We start from the raw sequence: 25520 nt of genomic DNA, 5'->3' as shown, positions 1-25520 counted from the left end.
TTTAGTTCCACTCCAGAGATCACAAAGGAGTAAATGTTTAAGTGTTGGATGCAAGGAAATAACAAAAAGAAAAAAAAATCACTTTAAAAGGCTGTGTTCAATCAACTTGAGGACAGATTTCAGGCATGAATAATGCTTCCTGCCATCTCTCTGAGGTGAGGGGAGAGGCCTTCTGCCCTGGAGACCAAGGCAGAAGGCACAAACTGCTAAATTAGAGTACTTCCTGGGAAAGGTGTTGTTTAACCTAGCAACAGTTTCAAGTTTGTACACATTTGCATGCTGAGATGTGCTACCACACAGTGCCATTTACAAACACCGCCATCAGCCCAGCCTTTAGCTTGGGGTGGGTATTCGTGTTTATTTAGCTATCTGGGTTTTTTTTTTTTTGTTACTAAATTATACATGTAAATCAATATGTATCTTGAATTTACATACCAAATGCAAATGATGCGACTGTCACTTTTTCTTCTGTTCCATATTTGTTCTTTGCAGAATGAATACCATATGCACCTTCAGTGAATCACTCTGAGTCTTTGCCCTTCTCATGTCTCAGAAAATAATTCTGGAAGAATTAGGGAGAATAGATCTCCAGGGTTTCCCAAGACTCAAGCAGTGAGGTTTGCACATAGCAAAATAAAAGTCAGGAATCAGACAGTTAATGAATATCAAGGAAACTCAATTCTGGGGGAGAGAGAGAGAGACAGAGGGAGAGAGAGAAACTGAGGGCCAGATAATAGCATATCTGGTTAAAAGCCCACATTACAGTGTGAAAGGGCTTGGGTTCAAGACCCTGGTCCCTACATGCAGGGGGAAAGCTTACACATAGTGAAGTAGGACTGCAGGTGTCTATCTCTCTTCCTCTCTATATCCTCTTACCCTCTCAATTTCTTTCTGTCTCTATCTATAATAATTAAATAAATAAATAAAAATACTAGAGGGACTAACAGAACACTTTTATGAGCGAATTCCCATACATTTCAGATGTCTATAATCTTCTTTCTATCATATAACTTTATTTTATATTATCTGCTAATTTTTCATGTGAGGAAACATCAATTGACACTTTGAAGAGGGCCAGGCTAGGGAAAGAATGGCATAAAAATGCTTATTACCCTAACAAGTGCCTTCTACATCGACAGCTGTTTTGCAGATTCGAGTTTTCCTTTTTTGGTATAATTGATTATTAACTATTTTAATAGTAGTTATTGTTATTGACATGGTGGAGATGAAAAAAATAGGGCAGCACACTTAGACAATAAGAAAATGTTAATAGCTGCAGCAAACATTGAATCAATACCCTACTTAAAGATACTACGTAACAGAAAGAGAGAGAAAAAAAATGATTGTGAGAGGTGGTGAGCCAGAAAGAGAAAGACCTCTACAGAATGGTGTCACTCATAGTTGGAAAGTAAAAATAAACAATATAAACAATAATCAGGGAAAGGATAAGGTGAAATTTGGACTGGGTGTCTTGCATCAAAACAAAAGACTCTGGGGAAGAACGGATGAAGGGATATGATGGAGGGGGCACTAGGTTGGTGGAGCAATTTTCTGCAGACACTTAAAGGGGAAAATGAGAGGCTATGCCTATGTGTCAAAGACTACACTGTAAACTGCTCCCTAAATAAAAATAAGAACTGTAAAAAAAAACAAAAAAACAAAAAACAACCTATTCATTAACAGCCATTGTTACCGCTAAAAATTGCCGGCAATAAAGGCCCAAGTCCTAATTACTAATGCAAGTACATTTTGTCTGTTTCAGAGATATGCCCTGATGTACGTGAGAATTCACCAGCATTAATCTTTAGTCCTGAGATCCTAGTACAATGTTTCCTTTCTCTGACCTTTCAAGACAATGTAAGGACCTTGCATTGCCAGTTTATTTATTTTATTATTATTTTTTTGGAAGGTGGCAGAGAACTTTATTGTGCAGATGCTCAGGAGCTCTTGGCGGGGCCGGCGAGCCTCCTCTTGATCATCACCGGCTTCTGGCTGTGCAGGATGGCGCAGGCCCTGTTGATGGCGGCTATTCGCAGGTCAGGCCAGTACTTGTTCTTGCGGATCATGTGGTGGATGCTGCTCAGCGTGGCCCCGGTATTCTTGTTGATGGTGGTGCGCACGTAGGAGGTGGCCGGCTTCCGCTGGCCCTTCCTGTGCTTCATGACGACCACCACACCTTTGCTGTTGGCCACCGGCTTCACGCCCACCTTCTTGCGGTGGATCAGCCCATTGCAGCGGAAGGAGTTATGGGCCTTGAGGTTGCTGGACTCCTTGCTGTAGGTCTGCTGGTTCCACTTGATGAGGAAGCTGGAGCAGTTCCGCACCACCATCCACTGCAGGTGTGTCGACATGGTGGCAGCTCCTCTCAATGTGACTGCCGGAGACGGAAGAGCCAGCTTAATTTTTGATCAGGGTCCGGGGCCTTTCTTTCCAACCTCCAGCCTATCCACAGTGACTCTCTGATGGTATAATTCATATGACCTTCTTTCTGCTTAATCAGTTCAGTGCTCAAAGTCCAACTTCTGCCCACAAATCCTCTGTAGTGAATGTTGCTCAACTTTTAATGAATATGATTGTTATCACACCCAAGATAGGATCACTTGTGATATTCTGGAGCAAAAAGGCAAAATGCCATTTCTCTGTCATCCAATTCCACCTCTAAAATATCACCCTGCTATCTCTGACTTTATTTTTCCTCATGTAAAATAATTTCTACTATTAACTGAATAAAACAGGCCAGATTAATTCTGATTTTTTTAAACTAAATTTGAGTTTGATCCCATTCACCAACTCTCATTACATATGTTTGCCAGTTTAGTACAGTTTCCCATTAAGAACTATCAAATTCAATCAAGGTGCTCAATTCTTATGGTTTAACTTTCCTGCAACTCAGTGCTCTCTTCTCAGTAAATGCAAAGACTCGTCATTCAACTTAAGTTACACTGAACTGACACATTTCAAGTATTTCATATCTAAGACAGAAACAATAAGACCTCCATCATTCCCAAATGGAAACAAAATTCACTGATCATTGGCAACAGTTCTGTATCTGCAACACAAATTTTCCTGTTTTTTATCCAACCTGTAGAAAGCTCTCTGTTCCTTTTGCTCCTAGCCTTTCCCTAGCTCTTGCCTACTGAAGGGATACTTTGGGAATCCAATTATATCTAAAGTACAGTGGATAATTTCAAATACTGAAACATTCATAATTCTGACTCCTACATTCAAGGATAAGAGTCAATGCTTAGAATTCCCTAAAATAACTGGAGCCAGGTTTATTTAATTTACTTCCTCTGTATCCACATGCACATATATCACTTTTGTGTGTGTGCTAGGAGAGAAAGCAAACCAATGTACACTGTAATGGAACCACTAATGAGCTGATGCTATCTGCCAGCCTCTTTAAAATGCTGTTCCCTTCCTGTTATGCTTTTGTTGAGTTGTAATTTCAAATTGCAGATGCATCCTCAATTCTCCCCTCCCCCTGCCTCTCCAGAGTTTTCTCTTGCCCTTTCTTTGTGCCATCCAAAAGTCACACCTCTTTTTGAGATCATTAGAAATTCACACTTTTGCATGTACACAAACACACACCCAGTCCACAATTTAGGGCCAAGTAATTTTAGATTTAAAAACCTGTGAGTGTGTGTTCTGTGTTCACAGACATAAACACTAAACACAAACTCTTCCTGCATCTGTGCAAATACATTCATCCTGTATCACACCTCTTTAAAACAACTTTATGAGCTTTAATTCCCTGACATTTTCTTTTCTTTCTTCTTCTTCTTTTTTTTTTTGTTTACAAGGAATTATTTGTTTCCACAAACACTTTTTGTTTTCTTACATGTTCGCTTATTTCAGCGAACATGATCAGAGTGCATGGTCAAAACTGCATTGTTTAGAAAGAGGAGGAATCTATGTGTTCAGCAGAAGAGCGATAGCTTATTGGTAGTCTGATTATACTGCAGACTTTCTCAGGACATATTTTACTGTCAACCACTATCCAGTATAATTACCAGTAATACCTCTTCTATTCTCAATATTATTATTTATTTATTTTTAATTTGAGCCACGCCTTAATTAAGTACTTTTTATTGTCAAATGCCTACCATTTGTGAATGATATAATTATAGTTGCTCATTAGTTACTGGAAAATCAGAATGCCTGAAGAAAACACTAGATTTATTTAAGACTGAGCAAGGATGTTTCAGTAAAACCAACTCTACTACCATCTGTGGACTAATTGAATATTTTTTGTTATTGAACTCTATAGGCAATCCTTATTATACTACCCAACAGCCATTGGTATCTGCCTAATATTTCCTATCTGCTTAGAATTTTCATGTCAGTCCCTGACTTTCCTACTCTGCCTCAAATCTTACTATTTCTACCATAGTCTATTATGATCAGGTGTAAAATTCTTGGAACAAATATGACACTGAACCTAAAGAGTACAATAGATTTATTTTATTTTATTTTATTTTATCTTATTTTATTTTATTTTATTTATGAGAACTATAGGAGCAGAGAGAGAGAGAGAGAGAACCAGACATAACTCTGGTACATGTGCTGCTGGGGATTGAACTCAGGACCTCATACCTGAGATTCTACCTTATCTAAGATCATACCTTATCTACTGTGCCACCTCCTGGAACACAATAGTACAATAGGTTTTTACAGCAATTTTTTTCAAATTCAACCTTCTAGTAAATGAAGATTTGAACCCAAAACACTTGACTATGGCTGTTTGTCACCTTATGGGTGTTTGATCTTAGATAAGCACCCCAGGTCATTACTTATTAAAATGGTGGCCTATGGATCCAGACCCTTTGTGTTCCTGGTCTATATTAATCCTAATAGCAGCAGAGATTCTTTATAACAGCTCCACTGGGGAAAATGATTTAACTTTATTTTGAACCACAGGTGTGTGTGTGTGTGTGTGTGTGTGTGTGTGTGTGTGTGTGTGTGTGTTGCTGTGTGTATACCACCCTGCAGAAATCAGGATGCAAAAAGGAATGTCGGGGTGAGCATTACCCACTGAGCTCAGTTCACACTCCGTTTCATCTGGATACTCAGCCTACAGGAGTATCATGCTCCACTAAGCTCATGTTCCACTAAGCTCACAGCATATTTGGTCTATACTTCTCTTTTTCCAATGAAACATAAAGATCCAGTGACATCTTTTATCTTTTGTCTTTTGACATTTCCATGTGTTTGTATGTTTCCCCCAACTGAACTATAGGCTGCTCAAGAGGAGCAGCAAAAATATCCCTTAGAATTTTTGCAAAGGTCTAGATAAAGTTATCCGGGGAGGGGGTGAGATATGAAGATTGGGTGGTGGGAATTGTTTGGAATTGTACCCCTCCTACCCTATGGTTTTGTTAATTAATCCTTAAATAAAAAATTAAAAAAAAAAAAAGAAACTGCTGAAGGGAGTGTTGCGGTTGGCCTCTCTCCACCACTGAAACAGAACCCTACTGTTCCACACTTTATTAAAGTCATAGTTGAGATGAAATGGCAGTTTCACCTGAGTCAGATTCTTAGTCACCAAGTAGGTGTGTAAGACATTCTTTAGACACAAAGAATCATGGAGCTCACTGGATATCAGGGGCAAAAAGGATTTACAAAGTCTCTCACTCAAATATGGTGCCTTGTAATTAAAACAAAACAAACAAACAAACAAAAAACATGTTGACACACATGAAGCAACATAATCCAGAATACACTGCCAAGTCAGAGGCACGATGGGGTCCTAGAAAGCACACCACTAGTGCCTCTCTGCTTCTGCCATATTCCCTTTCAGAGATCCCAGTCTTCAGGAAAGACAGTTTGAGACAGAATATCAATTTCTCAGTCAGGACATTTTTTTTTTTTAATTTCACCAGGAAATAGAGGCTTGTGCTCCTTCAGTATCATTTCGTAACTTTTTTCTCCTGGTAATTTTAGGTTTTTTTCCCCAAGTCATCTCCAGACCTGTAATCTCCCAAACTGCCTGTCCACAATGACTTCAGCTCTCTGCAGGAGGGAGTCATCTGTAGGGTGGCTGCCAAAAATCAAGTACAGTTTTCACGACATGTCTCCATCAGGATGGGCCCTCCAAACCGGCTCTCTGTTCTTTGCCCTCTCCTTTGAATTTCTACTGCATCTTCCTCTCTCTGCATTGCTCAGCATTGAATTTGTGTGTTGCTAGCTTCTTCTTTCCCCTCCTCCTTCCAGTTACATTTCACCCTTCCTTTCCTACTTTTGCAGAGATGCCAAACTTTAACTAGCTTCAGTCTTCTCATAGCAACTTCTTTCTTTCTAGCCCTTAAACTTCCAGCCCTTTACCTCCTCCCTGATAAGAAGTTCCTTGGTTATTCGAAGACAAAGCCCAGCATACACACCCCTAACTATCTAAGATGCTTCTTTCAAAACAAAGTCTTTTAAACAGACTGGATATTAATTCTGAATTATTAATGCTTAGTTGATTTGAATAACATTTGATAAATACTACTATGATCTTATAAGATGAAGAACATTATCACAGTGATATGTACTTATTTTTATAATAACTATTGGAATTATCAATCTCGTTATCTTTATCAACACCTTGTATTATAATACTGTACTCAAGATAGAATCAGATTGGATTTTGGAATCAATCTCAAGTATATTTTTTACATTGACAGTGAAGCAAAAAAGGCATCAAGACAGTGAGAGAGACAAGAGAACCAAAGCTACCTTCAATCTGATGGGGACTGGGATGAACCTCAGTCCTATTCACGGCAAAGCTGCACACTATCCAAGTGAGATTTCCCCATATATTAATTATTAATTGATTAATTTTTTAAATATATTTTTAAAGCTTTTCTTTTTTTAAATATTTATTTTATTTATTTATTCCCTTTTGTTGCCCTTGTTGTTTTATTGTTGTAATTATTATTGTTGTTGTCGTTGTTGGATAGGACAGAGAGAAATGGAGAGAGGAGGGGAAGACAGAGAGGAGGAGAGAAAGATAGACACCTGCAGACCTGCTTCACCGCCTGTGAAGTGACTCCCCTGCAGGTGGGGAGCCGGGGTTAATTTGTTTTTTTTTTTACAAAATAAATAGTTTCAGTTCAAATTGGCTGACATAAGCTAGCATTCTTAGTAAGGTGAGTTTAAAAAGAAACAAAAAGCAAGAAGGACAATTATTAAAGAAGGGTTATGGCTCACTTGGTAGGGTTCACACATTATCATCTCTAGGTCCTCACCTGCAGGTAGGAAGTTTCACAATTAGCAGAGAAATGCTGCAGGTCTCTCTCTTTCTTTCTGTCCCTCCCCAACCTTTACCTTCATCCCTCTACTAAAAAAGAAAGAATAAAGGCCACTAGGAACAGTGGAGTCATGCCAGCACACAGCCCCAGCAACAACCCTGGTAGCGACAAAGAGAAAAGAGGTATGGGGAGAGACTATGTTGTTGTCAATTTAAGTTTTGTTCTTACAAAAAGAGAAGGAGAAGATGTATTCTTGATAGTCTCCTAGTGTCCTCTCTCACTACCTGAAGTCTCAAACTATACATGTATAAAGATATCTTTAGCCTTATCTCACTTGACAGTTTCCTAGTGTCCTCTTTCACTATCTGAAGTCTCAAAATATACATATTATCTTCAGCCCTATCTCACTTTAGCTTTGGCTACCTCTCAAGACAATGCAGTGTTTTGATTCTATAAGACAAATCAAAGCAGTAGGTTTTTGAACAACTGAGTCAAAATCTCTCTTCCCTCTTCAGCTGCTCTCCCCATCGTCACCCCTTTTTCTCCCTGCCCTACATCACAAATTTGCTAGCAATAGCTGCCAGCTTGATGGAGGGGGATAACACTAGTATGTGGGCCTTTTATTTTTCTCTAATAGCATCGATTTCTTTATTTTAATCAATCACCTGATGAAGATTAAATCTCTGCTTCTTGGTCTCTGGGTCACATGGCTGACCCAGATGCTGCCCTGAGAGATGCTGTCCTCAAGCAGCTTACTGTCTAAGCAGAGAAATGTCATCTACCCATGAGAGGAATGGAGGCCTGTGGAGTGAATCAGAGCTATTAGGTTCCATAAAGAAAGGAAATGATTCCTGCAGCATCACCATATGGGAATGGTACACAAAAGGGAACAAGCAAGAGAAGGAGAATGGAGACAGGGGTTTTACCCAGCAAATGGGAAAAGATATTTGCATACTATATTTCAGATAAGCAGTTAATGTCAAACATTTATAAAGAACTAAACAAAAAGAAAAAGAACAATCCATTGAGAAGTGGGCAGCAGATATGAATAGACTGTTCTCTAAAGAAGAGATGAACGTTGCCCACAGACATATGCGGAAATGTTCCCAGTCACTCATCACCAGAGAACTGCAAATTCAAACCACATTGAGATACCTCCCCCACCTGTGAGGATGTGCTCCATCAGTAAAACAAAAGAAGATAAGTGATGGAGAGGATGTGGAGAGAGAAGAACTCTACTGCACTGCTGCTGGGAATGTAAATTGTTACAACCACTCTGGAGAACAGTATTGAGAATCCTTAAACAAATACAAATGAAATGCCATATGTCTCAGTAATTCCACTGCTAGGCATATACCCAAAAGATTTAATAACACTGATTCTAAGGGACATATGTACCTCTCAGATTCATTGTGGCTTTATTCACAGTAGTAAAAAAACTGGAAACAAGCAAAATGCCCTTTGACAGATGACTGGATAAAATATTTATGGGACATGTACTCAGCAGAGTATTATGCAGCATTAAAAAGGGATGATACTGTGTCCTTTGAAATAAAGTGGACAGAATTGGAGAAGACTACGCTCAGTGAAGCAAATGAGGAGGTTTCTTCTTCTAGCGTTTGCCCTTCTTCCGTGGCCAGTCAACAGCATCAGGTTGAAAGCTGTCAGGAGCTGCTTGTTGCTGGCTTTGAAAGTGACTGGGATCCATGTGGATTCAGTCGGCTAGGAAGGATCGTCAGTTTCCCCAATGAATGGGTACTCACGGGATGCACCACGAGAAGGTCGATCCAATGCAACCCAATAAGGAGGTGAAGGACAACTACAGAATGGTTTCACTCACATGCAGACTATAGACAATTAAATATGCAAATGTGAAAAAAAAAAGCCAACCTATTTCCAAGACTGTGTTAGAACTATAGTGGCTGTCTATGGGGCTGGGGCTGGGGCTGTGGGTGGGAACACTGAACTTTGGTGATGGGAGTGGTGAAAAAAAAAAGTAGAGAGAGAAAGATTTAATACTGTTGGCTGTTAGAACACACCTTGAGATGATACTTTGCTGAAATCCAGGGACATTTCAGATGCCCTCTGTCTGTTGCAGCCTGCTTCTCTGTTCCAACTGACAGTCATAAGAAACAACAAAGCAGGGGCCAGGTGGTGGGGCACCTGGTTAAGTGCACATAGTACAGTGTGCAAAGGCCTGGGTTCAAGCCCCTGGTCCCCACCTGCAGGGGGATAGCTTCATGAGTGGAGAAGCAGTGTTGCTGGTATCTCTGTCTCTCTCCTTCCCTATCCTACTCCTTCTCAAATTCTCTCTGTCTCTATCCAGTAATAAAAAAAGAGAAAGAGAAACAACAAAGCTACAACAGCCAAGTACAGTCAGAAGGAGGTTTGGGGGTTAATGAGTTTTGTTAGCGTGTTACTTTAATTGCTGTCGTTATTTCTGTACATATGCCTAGAGGCTTGCAGGGAATGCATTTTATTATTAATATTAAGCATTTTGTACAGCACTTTCTGTTTGCAAAGTGCTTTACAATCATTAATTAGTTATTCCTCCTGACACCCTGTCGAGGTGATCCAGGGCTCGTTCATTCCCCTTCTTGGTTATAAAGGACAGCCCCAGCAAGTTAAGGTTAAATGACTTGGCCAAGGTCACCAGGCCCATCAGGAAAAGGCTAGGATTAGAATTCCCTTGTCTCCCTTCAGGCTGAAGCTGCTGCTGTTGGGCCCGGCAGCTTCTCAGGGCAGAGCTCAGAAATGTTACAATAAACAAATAAATGGAACTGAAGGCAGAAAGAAAAATGGTTGCAAGGCTTCATTGCTAAGGTCTGGGGACACTTCCATCACAGTGGCACAGAACTAGAAAATGCTGAGAGAAGACCAAAACCGAAGCTTCAGTGATAATATAACCTTTGCATTCTCAGAAGCAGGTTTAATGGGCCCTCCTGGAGGCCCTCACTGTCCATATTGCTGGCTCCTCTGAGTTTCCTTTGCACATTCCTTTTTAACTCCGAAAGCCTTTACTGCCCAAAAGGGCTCCGAGATGTATAATAACATGGCGGTGCCTGGAAGAGCACCACGTCAATTTAATTTGAACCAATTTGACAAGTCCGATACACTTTCGGGACAGCAGCCCACCGCCAGATGACACAGGGCTTCTCTTGTTAGGTTCTTGCCCTTGCTATTTCTCCTGCAGGTAATTACCTCAGATCAAGAGACCGATTGTAAACGTGTTACATTTTGCTGACAACACAAAGCCAGAGAGAAGCCAAAACTCCAGTTTGAGAGGCAGGGAAAATGCAACATGATGTGCTTCCCTCTCTAAACTATGCTGAGGCAGATGAAATTTATTATTGACAAAGGCACATGAATGCCATTGGCCAGGGAGAGGTGCCAACAAAAGTTCTGACCTGTAAAAGGAGCATTTTCTGAAAGTGTCCCAGTACCCTGTGGTGGGGAAAAAATAAATCATAGAGGGGATCATTTGAGCCAAAAGTCTCTGGGAGTTGTCCTTCTATTTTAAAATAGTACATCAGCTTGGGCAACAGTGGTATTTTTTCCTTCACTTCTCTCTCCACACCTGTCCACACCCACTCTCAGGTACTACTGCCAGTTGGAGTAGCTCTTGAAGACATTTTCCAGGGATCAGTGATCAAAGCCTACATCCTGTAATGAAACCCAGGTTTTCCAAAAACAGGAGTACCCAATTTAAAGCCCCTTATGACAGCTGTTTTTGTTTGTTTGTTTTATTTTGTTTTTAAGAAAACCTGTTTTGCTTTTACATTAGTAGGACAAACCTAGCCTTGATTTATGCTCGTTACTCTCATGATCTTCCTCTCAGATGTGATCATAACTGTTCAGTTCAGAGCACATTTCTCATTCTCATTTTGATCACATTTCCAGAAAAAAAGTCATAGAACCATATGGACCCTCTTCCCCCGCAACTCCCAAAGTTAGCTTTACCTTCAAGGAGAAGAAAACATCATCTATGGTTTAGTGAGCACTTCACAAGATTTCCATTTTGGGGTTTGTTTACTTGTTTCCAGAAATCATTCTATTTTCTGAAATGAGTGTATGTTAAGGATCTATCACTTTGCCAAGTGCTCGGTCACTAGAGGTTGGCTACAGTAACGAGACATGCAGAGGGAAGATACCAGGCTGGGTCCTCCGGGAAATTTGCCATTCAGGTAAGTAAGAAAGAAGGATTTAGAAATAGCAACGCTATTCAGCTCTACTGGAAGATGGGTCAGGTTGTCAGACAGGCAACAGGGATTGTGAGTCAGGGATAAGAATAATCTTTATTATAAATTCATGAAAAAAGGAAGGTTTGTGCAAGACCTTGAAAAAATATATCACAACCCCCCCCCCGACACACACACACACACACACACACACACACACACATTACGTAGTATTTTGTTCTCATTTAAAAGCCTCACTTGCCCTGAAATTAGTGTCCTGCACTCAAGGAATTCTGTTTGATGTTCTCAGTGCACCAAGAAGCTTGGTTTAGGGTTTATTTGGCTTCCACTGAAAATACATCAGAACTGTCTCTGTATTTGTGTTTCTTTGGCACAGATCTTTATTCTTCAAAGTCCAGAAATCAGTTCTGTCAAGTGTCTTTGTTTTTCTGGTGAGTCTCTAAAGTCTTGAACTGATCCCCCAAGTCTTTTAACTCCCCACATAAGACTCCCACATTCCTACAGGACCCAGAGACTCCTAAGAGATGCCAGCCTATATATAGAGACCTGATAGTGGCATATCTGGCTAAGAGCATATACTACCATGCCCCAGGTCCCTACAGGGTGTTCACAAGTAGTGAAGCAGTACTGCAAGTCTCTCTCTCTCTCTTTCCCTTTCTCTCCTCATCCCTCTGTTTCCATTTCAGTTTGTATTTCTATTTAATAAATACATAAATATCCAGCTTACGACGTCTACTAGAGATGAATCATGCCCATAGTCCCTAGCTAGAGATGGCTTTTCCTGATTATTTTCTCCTTCCTATCCACTGTAACTTGGGGTGCTTTCAAGCTGGGAGTAACTCTGTAAAAGTTCCTTATAAATGTCTACTATGTGCCAAGATGCCATTTGTTTAAGTAGACCATGGGACTAATGTGGAAATCATAGCTAATTGTAATTAAACACCTATTGATATGGTGTGCAATGCATTGTGCTAAGTGCACTGCAGCATCACTTCCTAAAATCTCCTTAACAGCCTTAGAAGCAGGTACATGTATTGTTTCCAGGTTTAATACAGGAAACCACAGGTTTCAAGATGTTCCTCAGCTATTTCAACTGTACATAACTAATTTGTACACCTTGACTATAACAAATTTGAATATAGTTCTGGCTAAGTATTTTTTTTCAGTAGTCTCTATTCTGTTTCTGAATACAAAGGTGCTGATAATGAACAGGATAGGCAGAATTGTTGCCTTTTTATTTTAACTGTCTTTAACCTACTTGAAACCTCAGAGTCAGTTAGAAAAAAAGACATTTTAACAATCAAATATGATATAAAAAATTAATTCTACGGGGAGGGAGGCAGTACCTCAGTGGGTTAAGTGCACATGGCACAAAATGCAAGGACCGGCATAAGGATCCTGGTTCGAGCCTCTGGCTCCCCACCTGCAGGAGGGAGTTGCTTCACATGAAGTGAAGCAGGTCTGCAAGTGTCTATCTTTGTCTCCCCCTCTCTATCTTCCCCTCCTCTCTCCATTTCTCTCTGTTCTATCCAATAATAGCAGCAGTAACAACAACGATAAACAACAAGGGCAACAAAAGGAAAAAAAATAGCCCCCAGGAGCAGTAGATTCACAGGGAGCCCCAGCAATAACCCTGGAAACAATAAAAAAAATAATAAATTAATCCCATGTGCTGAAAGAACTAGTTTTAACTCACAGGAAGAGTATTTCAGTCCTCACTCAAACATCTTGGAATTATTTTACAAAGCATCCATTTTTTGTCCCTCTCACTTGCCAAAACAGAAGAAATAAGTACTCCAGTTTCCATTTATTTACTTACTTATTTATTTGCTTCTAGGATTATTGCTGAGGCTTAGTGCCTGCACTACAAATCCACTACTCCTGGAGGCTGTCTTTTTTCCCATTGTTGCTGCTGCTTCTGTTGTTGTTGGATAGGACAGAGGGGAAGACATAGAGGGGGAGAGAAAGACACTTGGAAACCTGCTTCACTGCTTGTGAAGCGACCCCCCCCCCCCAGCAGGTGGGGAGCCAGGGGCTCAAATCTGCATCTTTCATCAGGTCCTTGTGCCTAGTACTATGTGTGCTTAAACCTGCTGCACTACCTCCCTGCCCCCAGTACTCCAGTTTTAACTTATAAAAAATATAATGTTGGTAAATACTACTGTTAAATTCCCAGGGAAATAATTCTGGCAGATAGCAGATGAATCAGTTCATTTGAGTTCTAACCATGAGTTTTGAGAGTTTCTCTAAAAATCTGTGTAATCACACACAAATACAAAATTAATCTTCAGTACTATAAAGGGGTCCTTGTAGAAAAGAGGTCATAAATTACGATTTGCTGTATTCACAGGAAGACTTGTGTAATGTAAATCCTCATTTAGTGCTTGAACTCTAGGTTTTTGTGAAATATGAGAAAAAAAAGATTCTGAAATGACTCTTGACTTCCATATGTGGCTGTGCCTTCCTGGAGGTACTTCATTATGTGGCCTAGAATCCACCATTAACTAGAAATTGGCTATCTCTTTGGTAAACTATAAGTAACCCAAAGTACAAAATGATATAATCCTTAAGAAGCTTTTTTTTCTGCCTTAACAGACCATGTCATGACTGGAATGGAATCTTAAGTAAATCTATAGCTTTTCAGTCTGATTATCTTGATTTTTCTATAATCAAAGAAGCTTAACAGTTTGTACAAGTGCATTGCATTTATAAATATGCCTATAGACTTCCACTACTCGTGACTCGTTGTACATAAAATACAGTGTTACCACAATAATATAATTTGGAGGAGTTGTATGGAAATTTGAAAAGTAAAAAATAGTAATTGTACTAGACAAATGCAAAGCTTTATGAAACATTCATTGCTAGCACGCACGCTCCTCCTTATCTATCAGAGGCCCTGCATGTTTGATCTAGTGAGTAAGTAGAAAACATCTGTCTGTAGTAGAGGCCTGACCATTAAGCCCCTGGAAAAACTCAATACCTCCACTTTCCAAGAATTTTGCACTATAACTTTGAAGATAAATTTCCTTTAGTACAATGTTTTCTATGTGTGTATTTGAAGCTTAGAAGTTTTTGTCATGAGGAAGTTCCAATTTGTGGTGACCATATTAATTGCACATATTTAATAAACCGTAATGAAGATTTATTCTCAATTGGGAAGTCTATAGAACTTATTTTTGCCTCCACAGATATGAGGAATTTAAAGTACCATCACAAGATAATTTGTATAGCAGTTACAACTTTGAAATCCCCAAATCTCATTTAATTTAGCATATCATGCAGTGACTAACCATCTGCTATATATTCAACACAGTTCTGGATACTGACAGATACAAAAATATATATCGAATTTCTTCTGGGTTAATATGAGCTTATCTGAGAGTAAAAAAAATGGTACATATGCGGTAACAAATAGAATTGAGAATGTCAAGCTCAAAAATATGAACGTAGTATAGGAAAATATACAGTAATATATCAATGAAGAAGATGTTCAGGTTTAAAATAGATAGTCCTAATCTATCATGTACATGAAGTCCTATCTGGACCTCTCATGAAAAGAAGAGTTCTCATTTAGAGATGGACGAAGGATTTCCTCCAGATAAATAATCATGGGAAACATTTGGCCAAGTGTGCAAAGACATGGCAAGTGTGCCACAAACTAATGTGATAGGCACCCATTATCCTGGAAGGAAGACAAGATTGAGACTGAAGTTTGGTGCTGTAGATAGTACCCCCTGTGTACCCCAACACACATTTATAGGATGTTCTTCCCTAGCCACAAAGAAAGAACAGGCCCCCAATTTGCAACTTAGAGAGACTGGTCAGAGCTCCCTGCAGATTCTCATTGAAATATTTCTCATCAAGAGGACATTTAAGAGGATAGAGAGGGGTGCAAATGACCAATAAGAGGACTTATTGAAATGAAAGCTGCAAAATAATTTCCCAGATTGCCATAGACTATTAAAATAGGCCAGGAGGGTCCATGGTTATTACTTGAACAATTAGTTAATTTTAGCAGCGGGGAGGCCATTAACTGACCAGCTCACGCCTCTACCCAGCATATCCTAGCCAATGAGCTGTGATTGGGGCAATAAAAATGAGACTGTGTCCAGACAATAAAATATTTAGACTTTTAATATGTTGGTGGGCGTGGACTACATTTTAAAGTGACCAAGCATCGTCTTCTCTCCAACTTCATTTTTGCAAAACCGATGTACTTATTCACTGCCTAGGCAGGCTGAGAGAAGTTAGATAATAAAAGCTAAGACTTTGAGGGTAAATAAAAAGCAAAATGAAATTTAAAAGGAACTATGCAGAGATGTTCTGTGTTCCATGGTGAGTAGAAATAGTAGGGGTTTGTTTCCAAAAAGAAGATAATGGATTTGAAAGTCACTGCATACAAATCAAATTGGCAGATTTGTATGGAATATGGGACTTAATGATGTACATATAACTCTATCTGTGAGTAGTATCTAGTATTCTGGCTAATGTCATTATCCAGAAGTGTCACGCAAATGCAAGCAAATTGCCAATTTTAATTTGCAGAACATTTACAAATAAGTGGAGCATTCTCTATGCAAGTTAGTGTAAAGACTGCAAAAATCCCTGAAAACGGAAATGAGTATTCTCAACTTTCTGTACCATTAATGCCAACATCCATAGTGCTCTTTTCACTTAACTGAGGTTGTTTTCCCACACAAAATGATAAGTGTAATGTAAATTTGAGATTATCCTGAGGTGAGCGTGCTGAGCTTTATCTTTCTTAAAAACCCTTCCTGCTGCATATGTGCAAGAATGGCCACCCAGTCACAATTGGCCTTTTCATTCTTGCTCCACAGTTGAATATCTTTTATTTTCATCTTATTGGAAATATGTTTTCTCATTTTCTCTCCCTATCTAAATACTACCAAAACATTTAAAACTTATTATTGTCTATCTGAAAAAATTGAGCTCACTGCTTTTAAATACATACACTTTTCACAATATTTTAAAGTTTTCATCGCTCTTTTATTGTAATCTGAAGCAATCAGGGAAGATTTTCCCAGAGGATGTAACTTGAACAGTCCACAAAGACCAAATATTATCTGGATGATAGAGAAGAGGTGAAAGTGTTATGACCAAATGACAAGGTTCAAACAAAGGAGAGTTTAAGGAAAACACTTGATCTTTTTCCAAAAGCAATGCCTACTAGACATGAGAGAGACTCAAATCAAAATATTCAGAGCAACCTGCACCTCACACATTTTCTTCCTAGTTCAACTCTAAGACAAGATTTCCAGGTCAGGCTATCCATCACCTAGAAGAGGACTTCTCTCTACTACAAACTATCAGGAGATAATCCTTGCATTACTTTCATGAAGTTACATCACTGTTCAGTTCTTGGCATATCAGTTAGCTTCAAATTCGCTAGTATTCATTATTTGTGTAAAGGGAGGGGAAAGGAAAGAAAGAAAGAGGATAATTTACATTTCCTGACTCAAAGCCAGGCTCTATTCATCATCTCCTGCACATCGCTTATAAAGATGATAAATGAATGTATAGTAACTGAACCCTAAAACAAAATAATGTGTTTTTCTTAAAGCTTCGCAGGGCTGCATTTCCGTTGTAATTAGTTTACTTTTTTTAATCAAATTTTGTTAAGCAGCAGTCAAAATGAAAGCTGATTTTCAGACTGCTAAAAGCAGTCCATAAAGAGGAGAGAAAACATAGAATTTTTCACATTGAATGCTGCAAAAATATAAAGGTAATTGAATAACTTTCAGAAACAGCAAGAATATAATTAAATCTTGTTGGGTGTATTCTGCTCAACTACAGGATCCTATAAGAGGACATATAATTTGATAAAGAACTAATCAAATTATTATTCTGTCTTTGAAAATCTGTATATAAAAAGCTCTCTAAATGTCTATGCTTCTAAAAGTTATGCCTATAAGATAAATTTCAAATCCCAAAATATTAATACTTAATTTCAATACTTCACCAAATTAACTAGAAAAAAAAAATGAATTCACAAGACCATAAACACTGATGAGTTGTGGATACAAGCAAGCTAGTGACATAGTTCTAGTCCAAGTACAAAATTTGAAATCAAGAAAGTCAAGTCAGTGTTGTAATCTTACTCTGGATTTGAGTTTGAAAGGCGGAGAAGATTGGGAGCCAGGTGGTGGTGCACCACATACTAAGCACACATACTACTAATCTCCAGAACCCCAGTTTGAGCCCCCATTTCCCATCTTCAAGGGGGTTCTTTACAAGCAAAGAAGCATATCTACAGGTGTCTCTCTATCTCACTATCTCCCCTTGACTTTCAACTTCTCTGAACTGTCAAGTAAAAGAAGGTGGAGGGGGCTGTCAGGAGTAGTGGATCCATAGTGCTGGCACCAAGCCCTAGAGGTAACCCTGGCGGCAATAATAATTAAAAGAAAAATAAGGAGGAGAATGTTGAAAACTCATTTTTTTTAAGTCAAGAAGAGAGAGAGACGAGAAAAAAAAAGTATAAAAATATTTTCCTTTATCTTTTTGTTCTATTTAGCTCACCAGACAACCTCACCACTGTGTCCTGGAACCCCAATTCCCCAGAGTCCTACCCTACTAGAAATAGATGGAAACAGGATGGGAGTATGGATCAACCTGTCAATATCCATGTCCAGACAGAAGCAATTACAAAAGCTAGACCTTCCACTTACTGCACCCCATAAAGATCTTTGGTACATACTCCCAGAAGGATGAAGAATAGGGAAGCTTCCAATGGAGGGGAGGGGATACAGAACTCTACTGGTGGGAATTGTATGGAGTTGTGCCCCTCTTATTCCACAATCTTGTCAGTCACAAAAAATAATAATAATTTAAAAAAACCAGGGAGAACAGAAGCAACCAGTAGCATAGCTATATACAAGAGGCAGGGTATTATACCCCAAACCCAAACAAAGGGTCTTCTCAAAGTTAACCCAATCACCAAATAATGTGACTATAACAATAGCTATCCATTGTCTTCTTGAACCCTAAGATAGCAGGAACCTCACATTTCCACTATAGAACCTATATTTCTCCCAGTCCTGGAACCTTAGGGTGGGGCCCACTTTCCTGCATGCTTCTCTCAATTCAAATCAAATAATATTGCATCCCCGGATCGCAACCCAGTCAACCTAACAAGTGCCACCCCAGCATGCTTCACTTCAGACTGTGTCCAGAAACTTCAGGTATAATCCTTCAGCTTCATCACTCAGGTGAGACCTTTCCTTTCGTAGTATTCTCTAATTCCATTCCAGGTGTTTCACTTCCCAATAAAGTCCCCAAACCTAGATATAGTCCAGGTCCCCTGAGATAGAGCATATGTTCACACGTGCCCATAAACTAGGGAAAAATATACACCTGAAAGCAGAAGTACACAAGAGCCTGCAGGGAATACCTCCCAACACTTCATCTGCACTATTCCAGTCTTTAGGTCCATGATTGTTCAACAATTTGTTTGGCTTTGTATGTTAACTCCCTTTTCAGCCACCAGGTTACAGATACCAGCACAATGCTGACCAGACTTTCTTGGACAGACAACACCACCAATGTGTCCTGGAGCTCCACTTCCCCAGAGACCCACCCTACTAGGGAAAGAGAGAGGCAGACTGGGAGTATAGATTAACCAGTCAACGCCCATGTTCAGCAGGGAAGCAATTACAGAAGCCAGACTTTCCACCTTCTGCAACCCACAAGGACCCTGGGTCCATACTCCCAGAGGGATAGAGAATGGAAATCTATCAGGAGAGGGGATGGGATATGGAGATCGGTTGGTGGGAATTGTGTGGAAAGTACTGTACCCCTCTTATCCTATGGTTTTGCTAGTGTCTCCTTTCTTAAATAAAAAAATGGAAAATTATGAAATATTACATGGACTGAAAGAGGTAATTTGATTTATTCAAAATCACTGATTCAGTGATCTCATCTAGAAAATACCTATAGAGATGTGCCTAGAATAATGATAGCCAAATATTTTAATACACTGTGACCTAATCAAGTTGACATATAAATTTACTATCAATATTGTGTTTTGCCACCATATGTATGTTTATCAAAATTACCATGGACTATTTCTCATTCTAATTTGCTAGGGAATTTCTGGTTATCTTGGTATGTATTTTTGTTCTTTCTACCCTGAATTACTTCCTATACACCATGAAAATTCCTACCATTTTTTTCCTCAGAGCACTAACCATCTCAGGCTTATGGTGGTGTGGGGGATTGAACCTGAGACTTAGAAGCCTCAGGAATAAGAGTCTTTTTTCTTTCTTTTTTTTAATTTTAAATTATCTTTATTCATTCTATTTATTGGAGAGAGACAGCCAGAAATTAAGAGGGGAGGAAGAAATAGAGAGGAAGAGAGATAGAGAGACACCTGCAGCCCTGCTTCACCACTCGTGAAGCTTTCCCCCTGGGGATCAGGGACTTGAACCAGGGTCCTGGTGCACTATCATGTGAGTGCTCAAGCAGGTGAGCCACCACCTGGCCCCAAGAGCCTTTTTTTCATAACCATCCCCCCTCCCTCCATGTTCAATTCTTTAAATCTCAATTCATGGATAAATTTATTTGAAGATTCAGCTGATGTTCTCAAGTAAAATTAATTTCTTCCATTGCTTCTTTAAACAACACGTGTAAAAGTCTATTTCATGTATCACTGTGATATCTTATCTATAAATATAAAAGACTTAATTCTCATTAAAATGTGAGCTCTTCCATATCAAACTAAGTGTCCCTATTTGTATATCTTTTGTACTTACTATACAGCTGATCATGTAAAAAGGCACTTCAATAAGTCTCTGATGGTTGAAACAATGCATATATGAAACAGATCAGGGTTAGACATCAAAAGACAAAAATATGATGCTGTGGAAGTATCATTTCACAAAGTTAAGCTAGGGGGGTATTTCCAGGACTCCTGATGGCAGAGCATAAGGTGGTTTCCTTCTCCCTGCAAGCAAGAGCACTGTCTGCAATTGCTGCAGCATTATCCCATCTTCTTCCCTGTTACTTTCCCTCTGTTCTGTCAGATAATGGGTGGGCTTCACTCAGAGAGCTCTGTGGGAGCTCTCAACAATCAAAGCACCAGATACCTGAAGAATATAATTCTCCTGCATATCTCCGTGTGTAAGGAGACAGGGTGCAAAGGGGAGTCAGACTGAGCACACTAAGTATCTCAAATGTCATTACTCAGACCAGATCAGGCACAAAACTCACTGAAATTAGATAGGAAAGGCTTGTGAATGACTGGGGAATAATACAGCATAAAGGGAAATGAATCTTAAAAAGCAGATTTTTTTTCAAAAAATAAGCCTTTATTTTAAAAACAAGGCATTATGCAGGAAGTATGGAGACAGATTTTCCTTAAGCCAGTCTATTTTGGGAATGGTGGATGTATGTTCTGCATAACAGTGAGGGACAAAGGTGTTGGCACCATGGCATCTGAATAGTCTCGCTCAAATCTGGAAAGTTCTTACAGTGCTCGTCTGAAGAGCCTGTCTCAGGGAGCATAGAATCTGTTTCAAGGTCTAGGACAGACAGGCAATCAGAATAAAATATTTGGTGGATTCCAAGTACTGCGTTTGGCAGAATTCCTTGGTAAGTGATAAATATGAACCAATGAATGGAAAGAGCTAAGAGAAAAATCCATGCACAGAGAAAGACACTATGTCATCTCTTATCTCTGTCTGCAACTTGATGGTGTTGCTATTATGAATCACAGAAGTGTCCAGCCACCAGAGCTGTATATCTCACTCACATAAGAGCAAACGGAGAGACTGGCAATTTGCTATTTTTTTCCCACTACTCCCAAATTATTAAATCTTGATTGTAAGAGCAGTTGCCTGTTTTCTCTACCTTTCAAAGAGAAAGAGAGGTTGAGGGTAAGCCACTTCATTGTAGCATATAATATCAGGGACTGAACCCACATCCTCATGCACGGGATTTCTGACTGAGTTACCTGCCAAGCCCTCATTTTGTACAATTTTTGAGGCCTCCATGATTGAATAAGGTATACCTGGCTCTCCTAATATTGTAGCTACTCAATGCAGATAGAGCTCTCTGAGTATAATAAACCTGTCCATCCTGACTGGCGACAACACTGTCATATCTCAGGTACCTACAACTACAAATGAAATCTTAGTTAATCTCTTCCAACTCACAATGCAGATGTGCTGTGTCGAGCAGCAGCAGTGAAGGTAAATGATCTCAGAGGCAGCTCCTGAGAGAACTGAATCTACAGCTCACTGTTCAAATTCATTTCACACACAACACAAACTGGCCCACAGGCTTATGAGTTAAGGCATTTGCATTTGCTGACCAGTTCACACAGAAAACTTTGACTGCACAAGGCCATTCTAAATACTGTTTAGCACTGTGGAATCTGATAAGCTGGCATTTCCTCTGTGGGCTTGCTGTGATACCATAAGTGTAGCAGGAAGGCTCTGGAAAGTCTACACTGATTTCATGAATGTGATCTTGCAGCTAATGAAGATTTTAACCACTGGATTTCATTCGATTCATGCTGCACAATGTACCTACTCTTTGTTACTCTGACATAATCTGCCTATCAGATTTACTAAAATAGTCTGCCCCTGCCCACTGAAAAACATAGCATAACATTATTATGTTTTATAAAGACACTAGTTTCTAAAATGGTGATACTAAAGGATTCTGTGTTAATGCATTTAATCCTCACTATAATTATATGACACATTTAAGTAAATACAAATATTTAAACAGGCATGATGCAAATGCTAAAAATAATAATAGAAGGTGTTTTTTTTCAGTTTCACTGATTATAAAAAATTAGACAAGGAACAGTTAAGTACTTACCTAATGTGAGAAAAAATAATAAACTTAAAATAAAAATACTGAATGAGAGGGCCAGGCCATAGTGCAGTGGGTTAAGTGCACGTGGACCTTCTTAAGGATGCCAGTTTGAGCCCTTGGCTCCCCACCTGCAGGAGGTCCCTTCAAAAAAGGTGAAGCAGGTCTGCAGGTGTCTTTCTCTTTCTTTCCTTCTTTCTGTCGTCCCCTCCTCTCTCAATTTTTCTCTGTCCTATCCAACAACAACAACAGTAATGATAACAATAATAACAACAAGGGCAACAAAAATGGGGAAAAAATTGTCTCCTGGAGCAGTGGATTCATAGTGCAGGCATCAAGTCCCATCGATAACACTCGAGGGGGAAAAAAAAAAACTTGAATGAAAGAGAACAAGCAAAAAGATATGATGTCATTGTGGCATATTAGCCTCTCACTTCTCCTCTTCATCATCACTCCTGTCTCCTGTCTGAACACAGCTTTGCCTCCAACCATGAAAGTTTTCAGTTGTACAGTGTATAGGATTGTGAGAGCACCTTGATAAGTGCTGGATTTCCCATGTAGACATTTTCACTGGGTGGGGGGGGGGGGTAGGTGTGTGTGTGTGTGTGTGTGTATGAAACCAAGCAAGTCAACCTGCAGGGCCTGGAAACTGGTATTTCCAGCCTCCACATCTGAAAAATTATAGAAGGTGATTTACAGCTTGCAGGCCTAAGGACTAATTTTTCCAACCCCCCCCAAAAAACCTGTAAAAATAGTAGGTAACTCCCATGAGAAGAGCCTCTCTGGCAACACCCCAGGAAATGGACTTGCAAAAAAAAAAGAATTCAAAGGATCCAGGGATTGGAAATGGACACTTGCAAAAAGAAACAAATAAAATGGCCTCAGAAATGCAACTTCCCACCCATTAATCTCTATACCTGAACACAATAGAAGTAATTTACATTGGGACATGGATTAGCCTAGCTTCACCTGGGAGACTGCACAAGGAGAGGACTGGAAAAACTTTAAAAAGGGGGTTTATGAAAAGTACACTTGGAGGGAAGAGGAGACAAATTTGAGATGAAATATCACTACCTTCCCTGTGCAATTTTCCTAGCACAAATGAAATTATAGGACTCTTAAAAACACGGAGCAGACAAACTGAGACTCCCAATCCTTGAATTTTATTTCACATGAACAGGACAGCCTGTTGCTGAAACTGAATTGAGTCATGAGTAGAAATAACACTCTCTACTTTTAAAGCCTTAAAACCAAAGATGTGGTAGCGCCGGCACAGTGTGGAAAAGACCCATTTAGTGAAAACTGCTCCTCACTGCCCATCACACACACCTCCAGCCCACTGACGCACCCATCTAGAAGGGAGTAGAGGGCAATAGATAAAGTGTGAATAATACAGATAAAAAATAGAAATTTGATGAAATATTGCCACAGATAAGACCTAAATTCGGTCTAAAATATTTCCACTGGGGGCCAGTTGGTAGTGCACCCAGTTGAGCAGGCATGTGATCATGATTAAAGACCTAAGTTCAAGTCCAGCCCCCACATACAAGGTGGAAGTTTCACAGCCAAGTGAGCAGTGCAGCAAATGTCTCTCTCCTTCTCTCTCTCTCTCTCTCCTCTCTCTCCCCCTTCCTTCTCACATTCTGCTTCTACCCAAAATAAAATATTATTAAAAGATAAAAAGAATTAAGCTCTAAATTCCACAAAGAGTAATGTCTACAGATTGTGAAAAGTAGTCACATTTTGACTCAGAAAACTGATTTAATGTCTAATTTTGTCTATTGTACATTTTAACTTTGGATCTTTTTATTCATTTAAGGTTCCTATTCCAGATGATGTCTCCAAAGTGATGAATAAAATTTATACACTAAAGCACCATGAAACAAGTCTCTTCAACATTGGTGTCTGTTTCTTTTAAGAAATAGGTAAAATTGAAATATGACAAATGTGATTGTTGGATATAATGGGAAAGACAGTCTGGTAGATAATAAGACATATAAGTATAGTAAGGATAAGGTTTGTTGTTAAGAATGTATGTCTTAACATGTGTAGGGCCCTAAGATTACTAGTACCACATAAAAATGAGCAAAAAGGAGGGAAAAAACAGAGAATCATAAATAGCAAAGCAGTATGTTTAGCTCATTTTCCTCTCTCTCCCACACACTCATATGAGAAAGTAGAAATATATATATACCTCATATAAATATTCCACATAGTCAATTATAGTCCATTTATTACCTACATTCTCCAGCAAAGTTGGAGTGCTCATGTCTGTCATAAACTTTCATGGAAAATTCATTCTATTATTGTGAAGTTGATATTAAATAATGCATATGAAGTGTTCAGAATATATTTGCTTACCAATTAGTACGCCCACTTTGTAATTTTTGGTGAGTATATTATAAGATATACCAAGCTTTTTGAAAATATTTTATTACTTTTGTTGCCCTTGTTGTTTTATTGTTGTAGTTATTATTGATGTTGCCGTTGTTGGATGGAACAGAGAGAAATGGAGAGAGGAGGGGAAGACAGGGAGGGGGAGAGAAAGATAGACACCTACAGACCAGCTTCACCGATTGTGAAAAGACTCCCCCGTAGGATTCGAATCAGGATACTTCCACTGGTCCTTGAGCTTTGTGCCATGTGTGCTTAACCAGCTGCGCTGCCAGAACCCCAGATATAACAAACTTACTTAAATAATATATTACTCTGAATCATACCTTTTGTATGAATAATGGGATAAAAATTTATATTTATCTTTGTTACTAATTATTTTATTTGGAAAAAATGGAAGTTGAGCTTATATTGCAAAAATTTATTTAAATTAACTTGACTGAGATGAAATAATATAAAATACATATTATGTAAGTATTATATACTTGATTTTTATCAGGGAGTTTAATGCTTTATAATACAGTTATTGACATGTGAGTATAATTTCATTGTATACGAGGACCTCACATTTCTCTTCCATTCCTTCCTCCCCCATGTTCCTCAGAGTTCTTTACTTTGCTGCAATACACCATGCTCAGTCCACTTTTCACTTTGTGTTTTCCCTCCCTGTCCCTTTTTATTAAGTCCTGCCTATAAGTGAGATCATTTGGTTTTTGTCCTCTTTTTGGCTTATCTCACTTCATATGTCTTCAATTTCTGTTCTAGATGACAAAAAAAAATATTTCATCATATTTAACAGCTGAGAAGTATCACATTGATTACACTGAGTTTTGACAAATGTATGTAGTCATGTAGT

General features: G+C 39.1%; 1 protein-coding gene across 1 annotated transcript; it reads right to left on the bottom strand.

Moving 5' to 3' along the window:
• Positions 1–1926: 1926 nt before the first annotated feature.
• Positions 1927–2374, bottom strand: LOC103118040 (large ribosomal subunit protein eL28-like). The gene has a single exon (XM_007528195.3). The coding sequence runs from the start codon at positions 2349–2351 to the stop codon at positions 1938–1940; it is 414 nt and encodes a 137-aa protein (XP_007528257.1). The 5' UTR covers positions 2352–2374; the 3' UTR covers positions 1927–1937.
• Between the last annotated feature and the right edge of the window lie 23146 nt (positions 2375–25520).

The sequence above is a fragment of the Erinaceus europaeus genome, chromosome 15, assembly GCF_950295315.1.
Source record: "Erinaceus europaeus chromosome 15, mEriEur2.1, whole genome shotgun sequence".
Taxonomy (NCBI): Eukaryota; Metazoa; Chordata; class Mammalia; order Eulipotyphla; family Erinaceidae; genus Erinaceus; species Erinaceus europaeus.
This window is presented reverse-complemented; position numbering and strand designations above follow the sequence as displayed.